Below are 13808 nucleotides of genomic sequence, written 5' to 3'. Positions count from 1 at the left end.
CCCAAACTCAAAGAATTAATAAACTACTTTAGAAAAGTGGCAGGATACAAAATTAACCTTCAGAAGTCAGTAGCCTTCTCATACACCAACAATGCACAAACAGAATGTGAAATCAAGAAAATGATCTCATTTGCAATAACCCCCAAAAGAATAAAATACTTAGGAATTAACTTAACCAAAGATGTAAAGGAATTATTTAATGAAAACTATAAAAGCCTAATGAAAGAAACTAAAGAGGACACCAGGAAATGGAAAGACATGCCATGCTCATGGGTGGGGAGAACCAATACAGTGAAAATGGCCATACTGCCAAAACTAATATAAAAATTCAATGCAATCCCCATCAAAATCCCAAAGACATTCTTTACTGAAATAGAAGATATAATCCAAAGGTTCATATGGAACAAGAAAAGACCTAGAATAGCCAAAACAATTCTAGGCAAAAAGAGCAATGCAGGTGGTATTACAATACCAGACTTCAAGCTCTACTATAAAGCCATAATAACAAAAACTGCTTGGTATTGGTACAAAACTAGACCAGAAGATCAGTGGAACAGAATTGAAGATCCAAATAAAACCACATACCTATAGTCAACTTGTATTTGACAAAGGAGCCAAAGATATATACAGTGGAACAAACACAGCCTATTCAATTATTGGTACTGGCAAAACTGGGCAGCCACATGCAGAAAACTAAAAATTGACCCTAGCCTTTCGCCATACACAACTCAAAATGGATCAAACACCTCAATGTCAGACCGGAAACCTTGAATCTGTTACACAATAGAATTGGAGAGACACTGGAACTCATAGGCACAGGCAAAATCTTCCTGAACAGAGTCCCAGGGTCACAACAGATTGGAGAGAGACTCGATAAATGGGACTACCTAAAAATAAAAAGTTTCTGCACAGATAAAAAAAATTACTAAAGTAGAAAGACAGCCAACAAACTGGGAAAAGATATTTACCAATAATACATCAGGCAAATGCTTAATATCCAGTATCTACAGGGTACTCAAGAAACTAATCCCCCCAAACCCAACAAACCAATCACTAAATGGGCAAGGGAGCTAAAGAGAGTCTTATCAAAAGAAGAGGTTAAAATGGCAGAAAAGCATATGAGAAAATGTTCATCATCCATGGTCATAAAGGAAATGCAAATAAAAACAACCCTAAGATACCACTTTACCCCAACAAGAATGGCCAAGATTTTGAACTCAGACAATGACAGATGCTGGTGGGGTTGTGGAGAAAAAAGAATCCTACTGCACTGCTGGTGGGATTGTAAGCAAGTTCAGCCACTCTGGAAAGCAGTGTGGAGGTATCTCAAAGAACTGAAAATTGACCTTTCCTACGATCCTGCCATACCACTCCTGGGCATCTATTCTGAATATCATAACCTAAGATGGGATAAGGACACCTGCTCAGCTATGTTCATCTCTGCACTATTCACAATATCCAGGCGATGGAAACAATCCAGATGAATGGATACAGAAAATGTGGTATATATCTACAATGGAATTCTACATAGCCCACAGACAAGATAAAACAATGGCATTTGCAGGGAAGTGGATGAATCTAGAGCAAATCATGTTGAATAAGACAAGTCAAGACCAAAGGAACAAAAGGCGCATGGTATCCTTAATATGTGGCTATTAGATCCACACAGCACAAGAAGTATGACTCAATATTTGCATACCCAATGCTATGGACATAGTATTGGAAATATAAACTCAACTACATAGACATAAGAATTTATGACTCTACAGACATAATGTTTTACTACATAGATTAATATGTATCTATTACATACACACCCTCATCCTAATTTTAATTATGTTCTAAAATTTAACTGCCAGTGATTGTATATAGAGATTTCCTTCTTGAATACTTGTTTGTCAAATACGCCATTTGAAATATGATGTAAAAATCAAGGTTAATAAATTCTTTAATAAAATTTTTTTCAAAAATTGAGCCTGGGGGCCGGGAATTTGGCCTAGTGGTAGAGTGCTTGCCTAGCATGCACAAATACCTGGGTTCGATTCCTCAGTACCACATACATAGAAAAAAGCTGGAAGTGGTACTGAGGCTCAAGTGGTAGAGCTCTAGCCTTGAGAAAGCCCAAGGACAGTGCTCAGGCCCTGAACCCAAGCCCAAGACAGGCAAAAAAAATTGAGCCTGGGGCCAGGAGTTTGGCCTAGTGATAGAGTACTTGCCTAGCATGTACAAAGACCCGGGTTCAATTCCTCAGCATCACATGCATAGAAAAGGTCAGAAGTGGTGCTGTGGCTCAAGTAGTAGAGCTCTAGCCCTGAGAAAGCCCAAGGACAGTGCCCAGGCCCTGAGTTCAAGGCCCAGGATGGGCAAAAAAAATTGAGCCTGAAATAAGTACTCACACAATGAAGAAGGAAGCCTCTTCATTACTGTAGACAGTAATGGCATCCTCTGAGGCAATCCAATTGCATCATTCCCAGTGGGTTTCGAACTGCAAGCAGTTTCTTGACAGAGACATTGAGAAAAATATGTCCCAGATAACTCTATCTCTGGGGCCTCAGTATCTGTGGCCTTGGACGAAATCATAGCACCTGAGTTCAAGAGGGCAAATGCACAAATATGTTTTCCAACTCGTGTTTTTCTCCTGGATGAAGGCCACAGATGCAGAGCCTGGAGGAATAGTTTTACATATGACTTCTGGGAACTCGCAAGAGGTTTTGATGAAAGCTGAGCTATAGCGTAGATCAATATCAATAAAAAGGCACATACGCCCATATATATAGATATATTAATATATCTGCCAGAAACTGTAGACCTCTCTTCTAGCCAGAATGTCTGTATTGCAGATGCTTCAGGGATGTATCTTTTGACTTTCACACTCCTTCTCCTCCAGCTTCCCCTCCTTGTCAGGTCCTTGGCTGGCACCAGCTGCTTTTCTACCATGAAGCACCGAGCACACGTGGATGGAGATGTGATGATTGCTGGGTTTTTCCCTCTCTACACTTTGGGAATTGATCGTAGCAACGGCCCTGCTTTCAGTCAAGAAGAGCACAAGCCGTAAGTAACTCATCATTTTCTTCCCATTTCCTGTTTTGTGTCGAGAATCACCCATGGCTGTGCGTGGTCTGAGTGAGCGCATGAGAGTTAGAGAACTGTGTCTTAGTGGTACATTGAGTTATCCTTTTGGTTGAGGAACAGCTCGTTTTCATTATGTCATCTTAAATCTACTGTTGACTGAATTTCTGCCTGTTAATAGGAAAGCATTTCTTTCCAAGGAAATAAATTCTTCACTTTACTCGAGCACGCCTGTATCTCCTCCATTTCAGCAGTCATTACAGGAAACAAAGTGATGTCATTAAAATAAAGCTGTGTCAATGGCATGTCTTCTGCAGCCACATTTTCTTCTCCCATGCCAGTAGTCTGAGAACTTCTCTTTAATAACGCTTATATTTTGAGAAGATTGATTTTTTTATTCTTATTGTAGGCTGGTAGTTCATGCCTATAATCCTAACTACTCATGAGGCTGATATCAGAGGATCAAGCTTTGGAACCAGTCCAAGCAGGAAAATCTGAAGACTTTTGTTTCCAATAACCAGCCAAAAACTGGCATTGAAGTTGTGGCTCAAGTGACAGAGTGCTAGCTTTGAGCAAAAAAGCTCAAGGACAGTGTGCAGGCACTGATTTCATGCACTAGTATAGACATGCGCGTGCACACACGCACACACACACACGCACACACACACACTTCTACTGTAGACAAGTAGTTACTGTTTCAAACTTGTGTTATTACTGCAGGTCAGATGTGCTTCAAAACCCAGGCCTTGCCAGACAGCTGAGCTCTATTCAAGATCCCTTATGGGGGCATTTTATCTGCCCAAGGTGATTTCTGCTTTACTATACACATGAATATTCCAGTTTTGGTCTGTAGCAAAGAGTCTTCCTAATAAATGCCAATACCAAAAGGAAAGAAAAGTGACTTACAGAACCTCAAGAAATTTTAGCAGGCTGGGCCAGGAGTTTGGCCTAGTGGTAGAGTGCTTGCCTAGCATGCATGAAGACCCAGGTTCAATTCCTCAGTACCACATACATAGGGAAAGTTGCTCTTCAATTGAAGGCTATGTTAAGTAGCCTGGTCTGCCTTATAAATACATAACATAGACTGGATGACTCAAATCCCAAGATTTATTGTTAATATAAAGCTACTTTCTCAAATATAAAGGCAAGTGAATAGTTGCTGTCTTATGAAAGTCAAATCCACGTTTAATAGACAACAGCTTTTTGCTGTGGTGCATGTGGTAGTGGGGCAAAAGCAAGCTCTCTCTCAGCTTAAATAGATTCCTGGATCTCAGTTTTGAAAAGTCTTCTTCCTGTCTTTACCTAATTCTATATATACCCATAAGATACAACATTCACATTTCATTCCAAATGGGGTAATATTTTAACATATTCGTTGGCAACTAAGCAAGCATTGAATGCATCAAAGTCATAAGTTTTGAAATATTCCTAAATATCTATGGTCCATGCAGGTTTATCTTCAAGAACTATCAGTTGGTTTTGGCCTTGGCTTTTGCTGTTGAGGAGATCAACAGAAACCCTGAGCTTTTACATAACTTCACTCTGGGATTTGATATCTATGATGTTCACTGCAGACCTTCAACAATGTTTAAGAATCCCTTCATTTGGCTCTTTGGGAAATACAAGATTCCAAACTACTCCTGTAGGAGAGACAGCAAGTCCATAGCAGTTCTTACAGGACCATCAGGAATAACATCTGACCAGATTGGGACATTGGTGGGACTCTACAGATTTCCACAGGTGAGGGTGAAAGATGTGTAATGATATCAAAATGTCTAATTCGGTGCCATTTCATGTGTTAGAAGAGAATAAGAGGAAGAGACTGGATTTATGAACCCATTACTTTTTGGTATCAAAGGGTAAGTACTCGAAGACGTATATTCATGCACCTATATAGTGCCACTATTTGGAACAGGACATGGAGGAGTCCTGGAAAGACACTTGTCAAGAATTTTCTTCAAGGGGCCGGGAGTTAGGCCTAGTGGTTAAAGTGCTTGCCTAGCATGCACGAAGACCTGGGTTCAATTCCTTGGTACCACATACTTAGAAAAAGCCAGAAGTGGTGCTGAGGCTCAAGTAGTAGAGCTCTAGCCTTGAGAAAGTCCAAGGAAACAGTCCTCAGGCCCTGAGTTCAAGCCCAGGTCTGGCAAAAAAAAAAGAATTTTCTTCAAAACAAATCAGGAAATGGAAGCTGACTTTGAAATGTACAGATATGTTGATCTGGGTACTGATGACACACACCTGACATCTTAGCTGCTCAGGAAGCTTATATCAGCAATTAACCAGCAAAAAGCAGAAAGGAAATGTGTGGCTCAAGTGGAAGAGCACAAGTCTTGAGCGGGAAAAGCCAAGGCGGTACATGATGTCATGAGTTTGTGTCCCTATACACTCATGTGCACATACACACACCAGCAAGATATGCTGAATGAAGTAAGTCAGGCTCAGAAAGAGAAGAGGGAAATGTGTTCTGTCATGTGTGAATATTAGATCTAAAATGTGAATATGTAATATGAAATAATATGGAACACACATCTTGCAATTTAAATATATACACGATCAATCTGAGTAAAGTATGGTACACGTGGGAGTAGAATTCCATGTGGGAACTTTTCTGATCTACAGATCATATTAAAAAATGAACATGAGACAGCTGATGCATGTCCAGTCTGGGGTAGTTGTTAAGGGAAAAAGGGAGAGAAATAGGGAATGGATGGGTGAAAATAGCATAATATTCAATGTACAGATGCATACATGCAATTAGGAAAGTCAGGGAGTCAGTGGGGTTGATATAAACGGGAAGAGTTGATGGACGTGGTGATAAGTACAAAGAGACATTTTACAAATCAATTGCTCTTTTGTACAACTATTTAAAGCAACTGAATTATTTTTCCAAAAACTAAAAAATTTGATTACTGTATCTGACTTTATTACCTGGTGTATTGTATACACATGTATTCGTTTATTCAAAATAGGGAAGGGAAGGGGGAAACATTTTACAAATTAATTGCTATGTTGTACAACTATTTAAAACAATTAAATTATTTTTTTTCAAAAACAAAACTTTCCTTCCACCTACCTCAACTGGTTTTTAATATACTTCAAGACTCAGATTGTAATGGATGGATGGCAATCTTCTCATTCATGGAGTATCCAATTTTCTCTCCCTTCAGCTTACCTTTGGGCCTTTTGATGATGCCCTCAGTGACCATAACAAGTTTCCTGCTCTCTATCAGATGGGCCCAAAGGACACATCACTAGCCCCTGCCATGGTCTCCTTACTGCTTCACTTCAGCTGGAACTGGGTGGGGCTGCTGACCTCACAAGATGAGAATGGTTTGTGGATTCTTCCTAAACTGAAAGAGGAGATGATCAAGAACAGAGTTTGTATAGCCTATGAGCTAGTGATCTCAAGCAAAGGTGTGTCACATATACTCAAATTCATGGAAGCTTATAGCGACATAAATAAATCTTCAGCCAATGTTCTCATCATATATGGTGATAATGATTCACTACTGGACTTACTCATGTGCATTGAACAATTTTTAATAAAAGGCAAAGTTTGTATCATGAACTCACAGTGGGATTTAACCATCAGAAAGAGATATTTCATGCTAGGCTCATTGCATGTACCTTTCATATTTTCCCACCATCATGCAGATGTTTCTGGATTCACAGATTTTGTCAAGGCAGCTAACCCTTCCAAATACCCAGAAGACTTTTTCCTTGCTAGGCTATGGTTTCTCTCTTTTAATTGCTCAGATTCTGAGTCTGACTGTGTGACGTGGAACAACTGTCCTCATGATGCCTCTTTGGACTGGCTACCTGGGCATATTTTTGACACGACCATGTCTGCAGATAGTTATGATATCTACAAGGCTGTGTATGCCATGGCCCAGGCCCTCCATGAGATGCTTCTTCATCAAACAGAAGTTCAAACAATGAGCACAGCGCCTCCCCCTGCACAGGTTATTATACTATGTTGGATGGCACACACCCTACATAGGTTTCTTACTGCATGAAATTAAACATTTGTATGTATCCATGCATGTATCTATGTGTGTATACATACATACATGTATATGTGTTTTTATAATCATATGTTAAACATATCTTGGTTGCTGATATCCAGGAATATATTTTTCATTATTTAAAACAATTGTCTCAGCCGGGCCCAGTGGCTCACTCCTATAATCCTACTCAGGAGGCTGAGATCTGAGGATCAAGGTTCAAAGCCAGCCCAGGCACAAAAGGGCCTGAGACTCTTACCTCCAGTTAACCTCTAGAAAAGGGAAATGGGTCTTGGCTCAAGGGTAGGGCAGTAGCCTTGAGCTGAAGAGCTCAGGGACAACAGCCAAGGCTCATTTCAAGCCCCATGACCCACAAAAAAAATTGTCTCAAATATTAAGCTTTTCCTTCATATTAACTAACTGTTCTATAAATACAAAATTTAGTAAATGTAGTTTAACATCAAAAAATTAAATACTTCAGATGGATTCCCAAAATCAAGCAAATTATGTTTAAAAACCTGTGAGGTACTCTAGACATGTGTGCATATGCTCTTCAGAAAACAACAGGCCAGTAACAGGATAAAATAAATTTTTGTTTTCTATACATTATATTTTGCCAGTCCTGGGATTTGAACCCAGAGCCTAGACACTGTCCCCGAGTCTCTTTACGCTCAAGGCTAAAGCTCTTCCACTTTAGCCACAGCACTTCTGAGTTTTTCTGAGTAGTTAATTTGGGAGAAAGTTCTCATCAACTTTTCTGCCCCAGCTGGCTTTCAATCATAATCCTCTGATTGGAGCCTCTTGAGAAGTAAGGATTACAGGCATGAGCCACCAGCTTCAGGCTTAGGAATTCCCTTAGTTACCAGAACCTCAACAAGTGCCTAGCTAGTGTTTTGAAAACTGTAAATTCAGCTTTTCTCTGTGAGTTTCTCCAGTAACAGCAAAGAATGATCTGCTAAATAGAATTATTCATATCTCTCATGAGTGACCTAGTTTCATTCAAGGGGAGCCAGGAGTTTGGCCTAGTGGTAGAGTGCTTGCCTAGCATGCACGAAGACCCGGGTTCAATTCCTTTACCACATACATTTTTTTAAAAAAAGTTAGAAGTGATGCTGTGGCTCAAGTGGTAGAGCTCTAGCCTTGAGAAAAGTCCAAGGACAGTACTCAGGCCCTGAGTTCAAGCCCCACAACTGGCAAAAAAATAGCAAGCTCAAACCATAGATATTCATTTTAAAAATAGTGGTTGTGGAAGGCTATAGCAAAATGGTTTCTCTTGAAAAAAAGCCTTCAACTTCTTTTCTGAATGATCAGGGAAAGATTAATTTCATAAAGGTGAGTCTGATGCCTCCACAGATATTCTTCGGGGACTCTTTGTTAGATATCTGGGCTATTCTTGGATTCAGAATCAGAGATTAAAGGCAATGAGATTTTTCAGTTCAGGTTTTCTGTGTCAACCCTGAGAAGTACTTCACTATCAGATTTTGTATCCCTCTTAGCTGCACCCATTTCTGAAGACCATCCAAATTTACAATGCTGCTGGAGATCTAGTAATTTGGGATGAGAAAAGGAAATTGGAGCCAGAGTATGACATTCTGAACATATGGAATTTTCCAGAAGGTCTTCAATTTGAGGTGAAAGTAGGAATGTTTTCTCTATATGCGCTCCACGGTAATCAACTGTCTTTATCTGAAGATATGGTAGAGTGGGCCATAGGAACCACAGAGGTGGGTTGGATCTAATCATAATCATCTTAAGTATACAAAAATACCTAAATTAACCCTTTACATTTATACCTAGCTGGGTGCCAGAAACTTTCTCCTATAATCCTAGCTACTCAGATAGCTGACATCTGAATAACTTGGTTTAAAATTATCCCAAACATAGCTGGGCCCGGTGGCTCACACCTGTAATCCTAGCTATTTAGGAGGCTTAAACCTGAAGATCGAGGCTCAAAGCCAGCCTGGGTACTAAAATTCAGAAGACTCAGCTCCAATTTATCACCAGAACATTGGAAGTGGCGCTGTGGCTCATGGGGTAGGGTGATAACCTTAAGCTGAATAGATCAGGGACAGCGCCCAGGTCCAGAGTTCAAGCCACACGACTGACCAAAAAAAAAAAAAGATATGGAACCAACCCAGATGCCCCTCAGTTGATGAGTGGATCAACAAGATGTGGTATTTATACACAATGGAATTCTATGCTGCTGTTAGAAAGAATGACATCGCCCCATTTGTTAGGAAATGGAAAGACTTAGAAAAACTCATATTAAGTGAAGTAAGCCAGACTCAAAGGAACATAGGCTCAATGGTTTCCCTCATTTGTCATAATCAGTAGAAATCTTGGGCTCTCCTAGCAGAGATTTACAATAGAACAAAACCTAGATACATAAGGCCATATAGAATGATGCTAAATGAAAGGACCTCCAGGATATGGAAACAAAAGCCATATAAAGAGTGATTGTTGTCCTTAATGTACTATGTTATCTCTCATCTCTTTTGTTGTCCCTTGGTTATCTCATATTGTTACAGTATTTCACCTTGTTATCTGATATATTGTATATATGCTTGATGGGTTATTTGAAATTGGATAGGGAAGGGGGGAAACAACATGAGCTGCAGGAGGGGGGGGAAGGGAAATGGGGACCATGACATGAGAAAGGTATCAATGTATGTGAAGTAATGCACCTTCTATCTGGTGAATATAATATAACCCTTCTATTAATTACAGTAAAAAATATATGAAAAAAATTAGCCCCAACAGGAAAGTCTATGAGACTGTTATCTCCAAGTAACCATCAGAAATCTGGCAGTGGAGCTGTCATTCAAGCAATAAAGTATTAACCTTGAGAAAAAAAATTATAGGAAAAGGCCTAGGCTTTAACTTCATGCTCCAGGATCAGTACCTAAAAAGTAAATGTGTTCCTAAATGTTAATTTACAATATTGTCAAAAATAGAAATTACATCATTCTTAGTAGGTTTCTGACACTGTGAGAAAGTACCTGATGGTTGGCTTTATGTGGCTGAGAGGTTTATTTTGCTCCCTTCTGTGGAGGTTCATTCAGTGGTTAGCTGACCTGCCATATAGGCATCTGTGAGAAGATTCTCACCCAGTGCCTACTGTGAAAACAAGGAGGAAGAGACAATGGGCCTAGAGTTCAGGTAACACTGTGAAAGTGAGGTCTTCCTCCTGGCTCTTCCCCGTGTCACAGATGACAAGGAGACAACATCCAATGACATGAATTCAGGAAATCCCATGGGCTGCACACTGGCCAGGACTTTCTCACCACTAGTTTCCACCTTCTAGGATCTCAAACTTTTCAATAATTCCACTAGCAGGAAACCCAGGCTGTAGCACAAGAGCCTTTTGGAATCATGGAATGTGCAAGCTATGGCACAATTCAATTAATCGACTGCACTTACTTGCACAGGAATACCATGCTTCGAAATTACAACTTTTTGGAGTATTAGATATAAGTCTAAACAGTTACCAACATATCCCTGAATTTCCTCAGACTCCTCGTTCTCTCTGCACTGAGATCTGTGCTCCTGGATTCAGGAAATCTCCTCAGGAGGGAAAGGCGGCCTGTTGTTTTGATTGCATCCCTTGTCCAGAGAATGAGATCGCTAATGACTCAGGTAAGTCCATAGCTTATGAAGAAATTTTGCATCTTTCCCTAGTTTTCCTCAATCCAAACAAGTCAATGCTAAAGTTGCACATTCTGAGTACAAAGCCCTTTTTCCCTCTCTCAGTTAAGTTAATTTTCACAACAGGTGGCATTGCTAGTTGAAATGTAATACTTCATGATCTTGAATTACATATTTAGTCATATTTTTCTGTCTATTGCAGGTAAATTTATCTCCAGAAATACCTCTTATCATTAATGATTAAGACAAACATAAACCCTAACATGAAATTAAATACAAATCTTACTAGAACAGTGCTCGTCTTAAAAGTCACATTTTGTCCCCACGTAAGACATAGCTCTTGCACATCTTTATTTCTCCTTGTCCAAAACTGCTAATGCCACAGAACAAGTACTCAAAAATGTGGATTGAGTTCATGAAGGGAGCATGACTATAGAGTGTCCAAGAATGATTCCTGTGCTTATCCTGATTCACATGTGAATTGGAGAGAAAAATAAGAGATAAATGCTAGGATATGCCACAGGAATAAAATGAATGATTTCCAAAGACATATAGCTTCATTATTTATAATTTTCTGTAGAACAGATCATAGTTCGAACTGTTTATGAAAAAACTGTAGAAAATGTTTTTGTTTTTGTTTTTGCCAGTTGTGTGGCTTGAACTCAGGGCCTGAGCCCTGTCCTTGGGCTTTTTTCTCAAGGCTAGAGCTATACCCTTGAGCCACAGCACCACTTTCAGCTTTTTTCTATGTATGTGGTGCTGAGGAATCGAACCCAGGTCTTCATGCATGCTAGGCAAGCACTTTACCACTAGGCCAAACTCCTGGCCCTAGAAAGTGGTTTTTAACAGAAGAATAGTTCAAAACTTCTTAGAAAAAAAAATCATATTATGGGCCAAGAATGTGGTCTAGTGGTAGAAGTGTTTGCCTAGCATGCATGAAGCCCTGAGTTCGATTCCTTGGTACCACATACACAGAAAAGGCTGGAAGTGGTGAAGCATCAGCCATAAGCAAACTCAAGAACAGGGCCCAGACTCTCAATTCAAGCCACCGAACTGGCAAAAAATCACATTAAGTAAACCAAAGAAACATAGACTCCATGGTTTCCTTTATTTGTAATAATTAGTACACATCTAGGATTCTCCTAGCAGAAGATCACAATAGCTCACTAGCTGTGTCCATATAACCCTATAAGATGATGCTAAATGAAATGAACTCCAAGATATGGAACCAAGATGATTTTGTATATGGTTGTTGAAGTTATTTTTTTCTTTAATTTTTCCCCTATCGCGTTTCTCTACGATTTTCACTGTATTTGATTTTGGGTACCAGATAAATTATATATATGTTTATCAGAATTAGGGAAAGGTAGAACAACAAAATGGTGAGATAAAGGACAAAAGATGAACAATATAACAAGGATACTCACAAGACAATATGTTGGAAATTAACGTTACAATTTGAGGGGGGTGAATTAGGGAATGAGGAAAATGGACAAAATTTGGGAAGTGGTAACGAATATCTACAAGAAATGCACTTATTACATATATAACTGTAACCCCTCTACACATCTCCTTGACGATAAAATTAAATTAATATTTGTGAATGAAGAAGATTGGAAGAGGAGGGGACTATAGTTTAGAAAAGAAACAAAAATATTTTCCTGATAGTAAATACTGACATGCTAGCATTATACCTAAGTAAACATTTTTTTTATTTTCTTTGGGGGTAAAAAACAAACAAGGCCACAACAAGAACTGATGGTAGCTTATACTTCTCTCCAGATATGGAGCAGTGTGTGCAGTGTGCAGATCACCAGTATGCCAATACACAGAGAGACGAGTGCCTCCTGAGAGCTGCAAGTTTCCTGGCTTTTGGAGATCCCTTGGGCATGGCTCTGGCCTGCATGGCTCTTTGCTTCTCTATGCTCACTGCTGCTGTGCTGGGATTATTTGTGAAACACCAAGACACTGCCATTGTCAAGGCCAACAACCGGGCACTCAGCTACATCCTGCTCATCTCCCTCATCTTCTGTTTCCTCTGTGCCTTGCTCTTTATTGGCCGTCCCAACACAGTCACCTGCATCCTGCAGCAGATCACATTTGGAGTTGTGTTCACGGTGGCTGTCTCCACAGTGTTGGCCAAAACGGTGACTGTGGTCCTGGCCTTCAAGGCCACTTGTCCAGGGAGGAGGATGAGGTGGCTGCTGGTGTCTGGGGCTCCTAAGCTCCTCATCCCCATCTGCACCCTCATCCAGGTGAGTCTGTGTGGCCTCTGGCTGGGAAGCTCTCCTCCCTTTGTGGACACAGATGCACACTCTGAACATGGCCACATCATCATCCTGTGCAACAAGGGCTCCCTCACTGCCTTCTACTGTGTCCTGGGCTACCTGGGCTCCCTGGCCCTGGCCAGCTTCACGGTGGCTTTCCTGGCCAGGAACCTGCCTGACACCTTCAATGAGGCCAGGTTCCTGACCTTCAGCATGCTGGTGTTCTGCAGTGTGTGGCTCACCTTCCTGCCTGTCTACCACAGTGCCAAGGGGAAGGTGATGGTGGCTGTGGAGGTCTTCTCCATCTTGGCCTCTGGGGCAGGCCTCCTGGGATGCATTTTTGCCCCAAAGTGCTACATTATCTTGTTGAAGGCAGATAGAAATTCTCTGCATGGCTTTAGGGATAAAAGGCATTGTAGGAGAAATAAACATTCTTAAGATTAAACTAACATTTTTATTGGTAATTTGAAGGTCTGCTCTAAATCTACAGTAATTTTCCACGGATATATTAGCTTGTATTACTAAAGTTTTACATTAGTAAGTAAGGGTCTATTGCTCATTTTTTCAACTTCTGGTAGTCCCAAATGTTGGCAACCACCATGTTAAACTGGAATTTTGTTTGTATATATTTGGTTCCTTTGATTTAAATTGCACTCAATCCTATTGTCCCCTCTTAGCATCTTTTCACTGTTCATTTTCTCAATCACTTTTCTAAATTTTTAAGTATACTTATTTCCCATCTGCACAGCACCATGTGGTGACAGGTTGCCCTCTAATATATTTCATTAGTATTTTCCTCTTCGCAAGGTTTCATCTTCTG

General features: G+C 40.2%; 1 protein-coding gene across 1 annotated transcript; it reads left to right on the top strand.

The window, feature by feature from the left end:
* Positions 1–2935: 2935 nt before the first annotated feature.
* Positions 2936–13426, top strand: LOC150068762 (vomeronasal type-2 receptor 116-like). The gene is made up of 6 exons (XM_090329038.1): positions 2936–3051; positions 4644–4809; positions 6240–6449; positions 8573–8800; positions 10589–10707; positions 12649–13426. Exons 1-6 carry the CDS (start codon positions 2936–2938, stop codon positions 13424–13426), a joined length of 1617 nt encoding a protein of 538 aa, XP_090185164.1.
* The last annotated feature ends 382 nt before the right edge of the window (positions 13427–13808 follow it).

Source organism: Megascapheus bottae, chromosome 1 (genome assembly GCF_031878675.1).
Source record: "Megascapheus bottae isolate mThoBot1 chromosome 1, mThoBot2.hap1, whole genome shotgun sequence".
In the NCBI taxonomy this organism is placed as follows: domain Eukaryota; kingdom Metazoa; phylum Chordata; class Mammalia; order Rodentia; family Geomyidae; genus Megascapheus; species Megascapheus bottae.
This window is presented reverse-complemented; position numbering and strand designations above follow the sequence as displayed.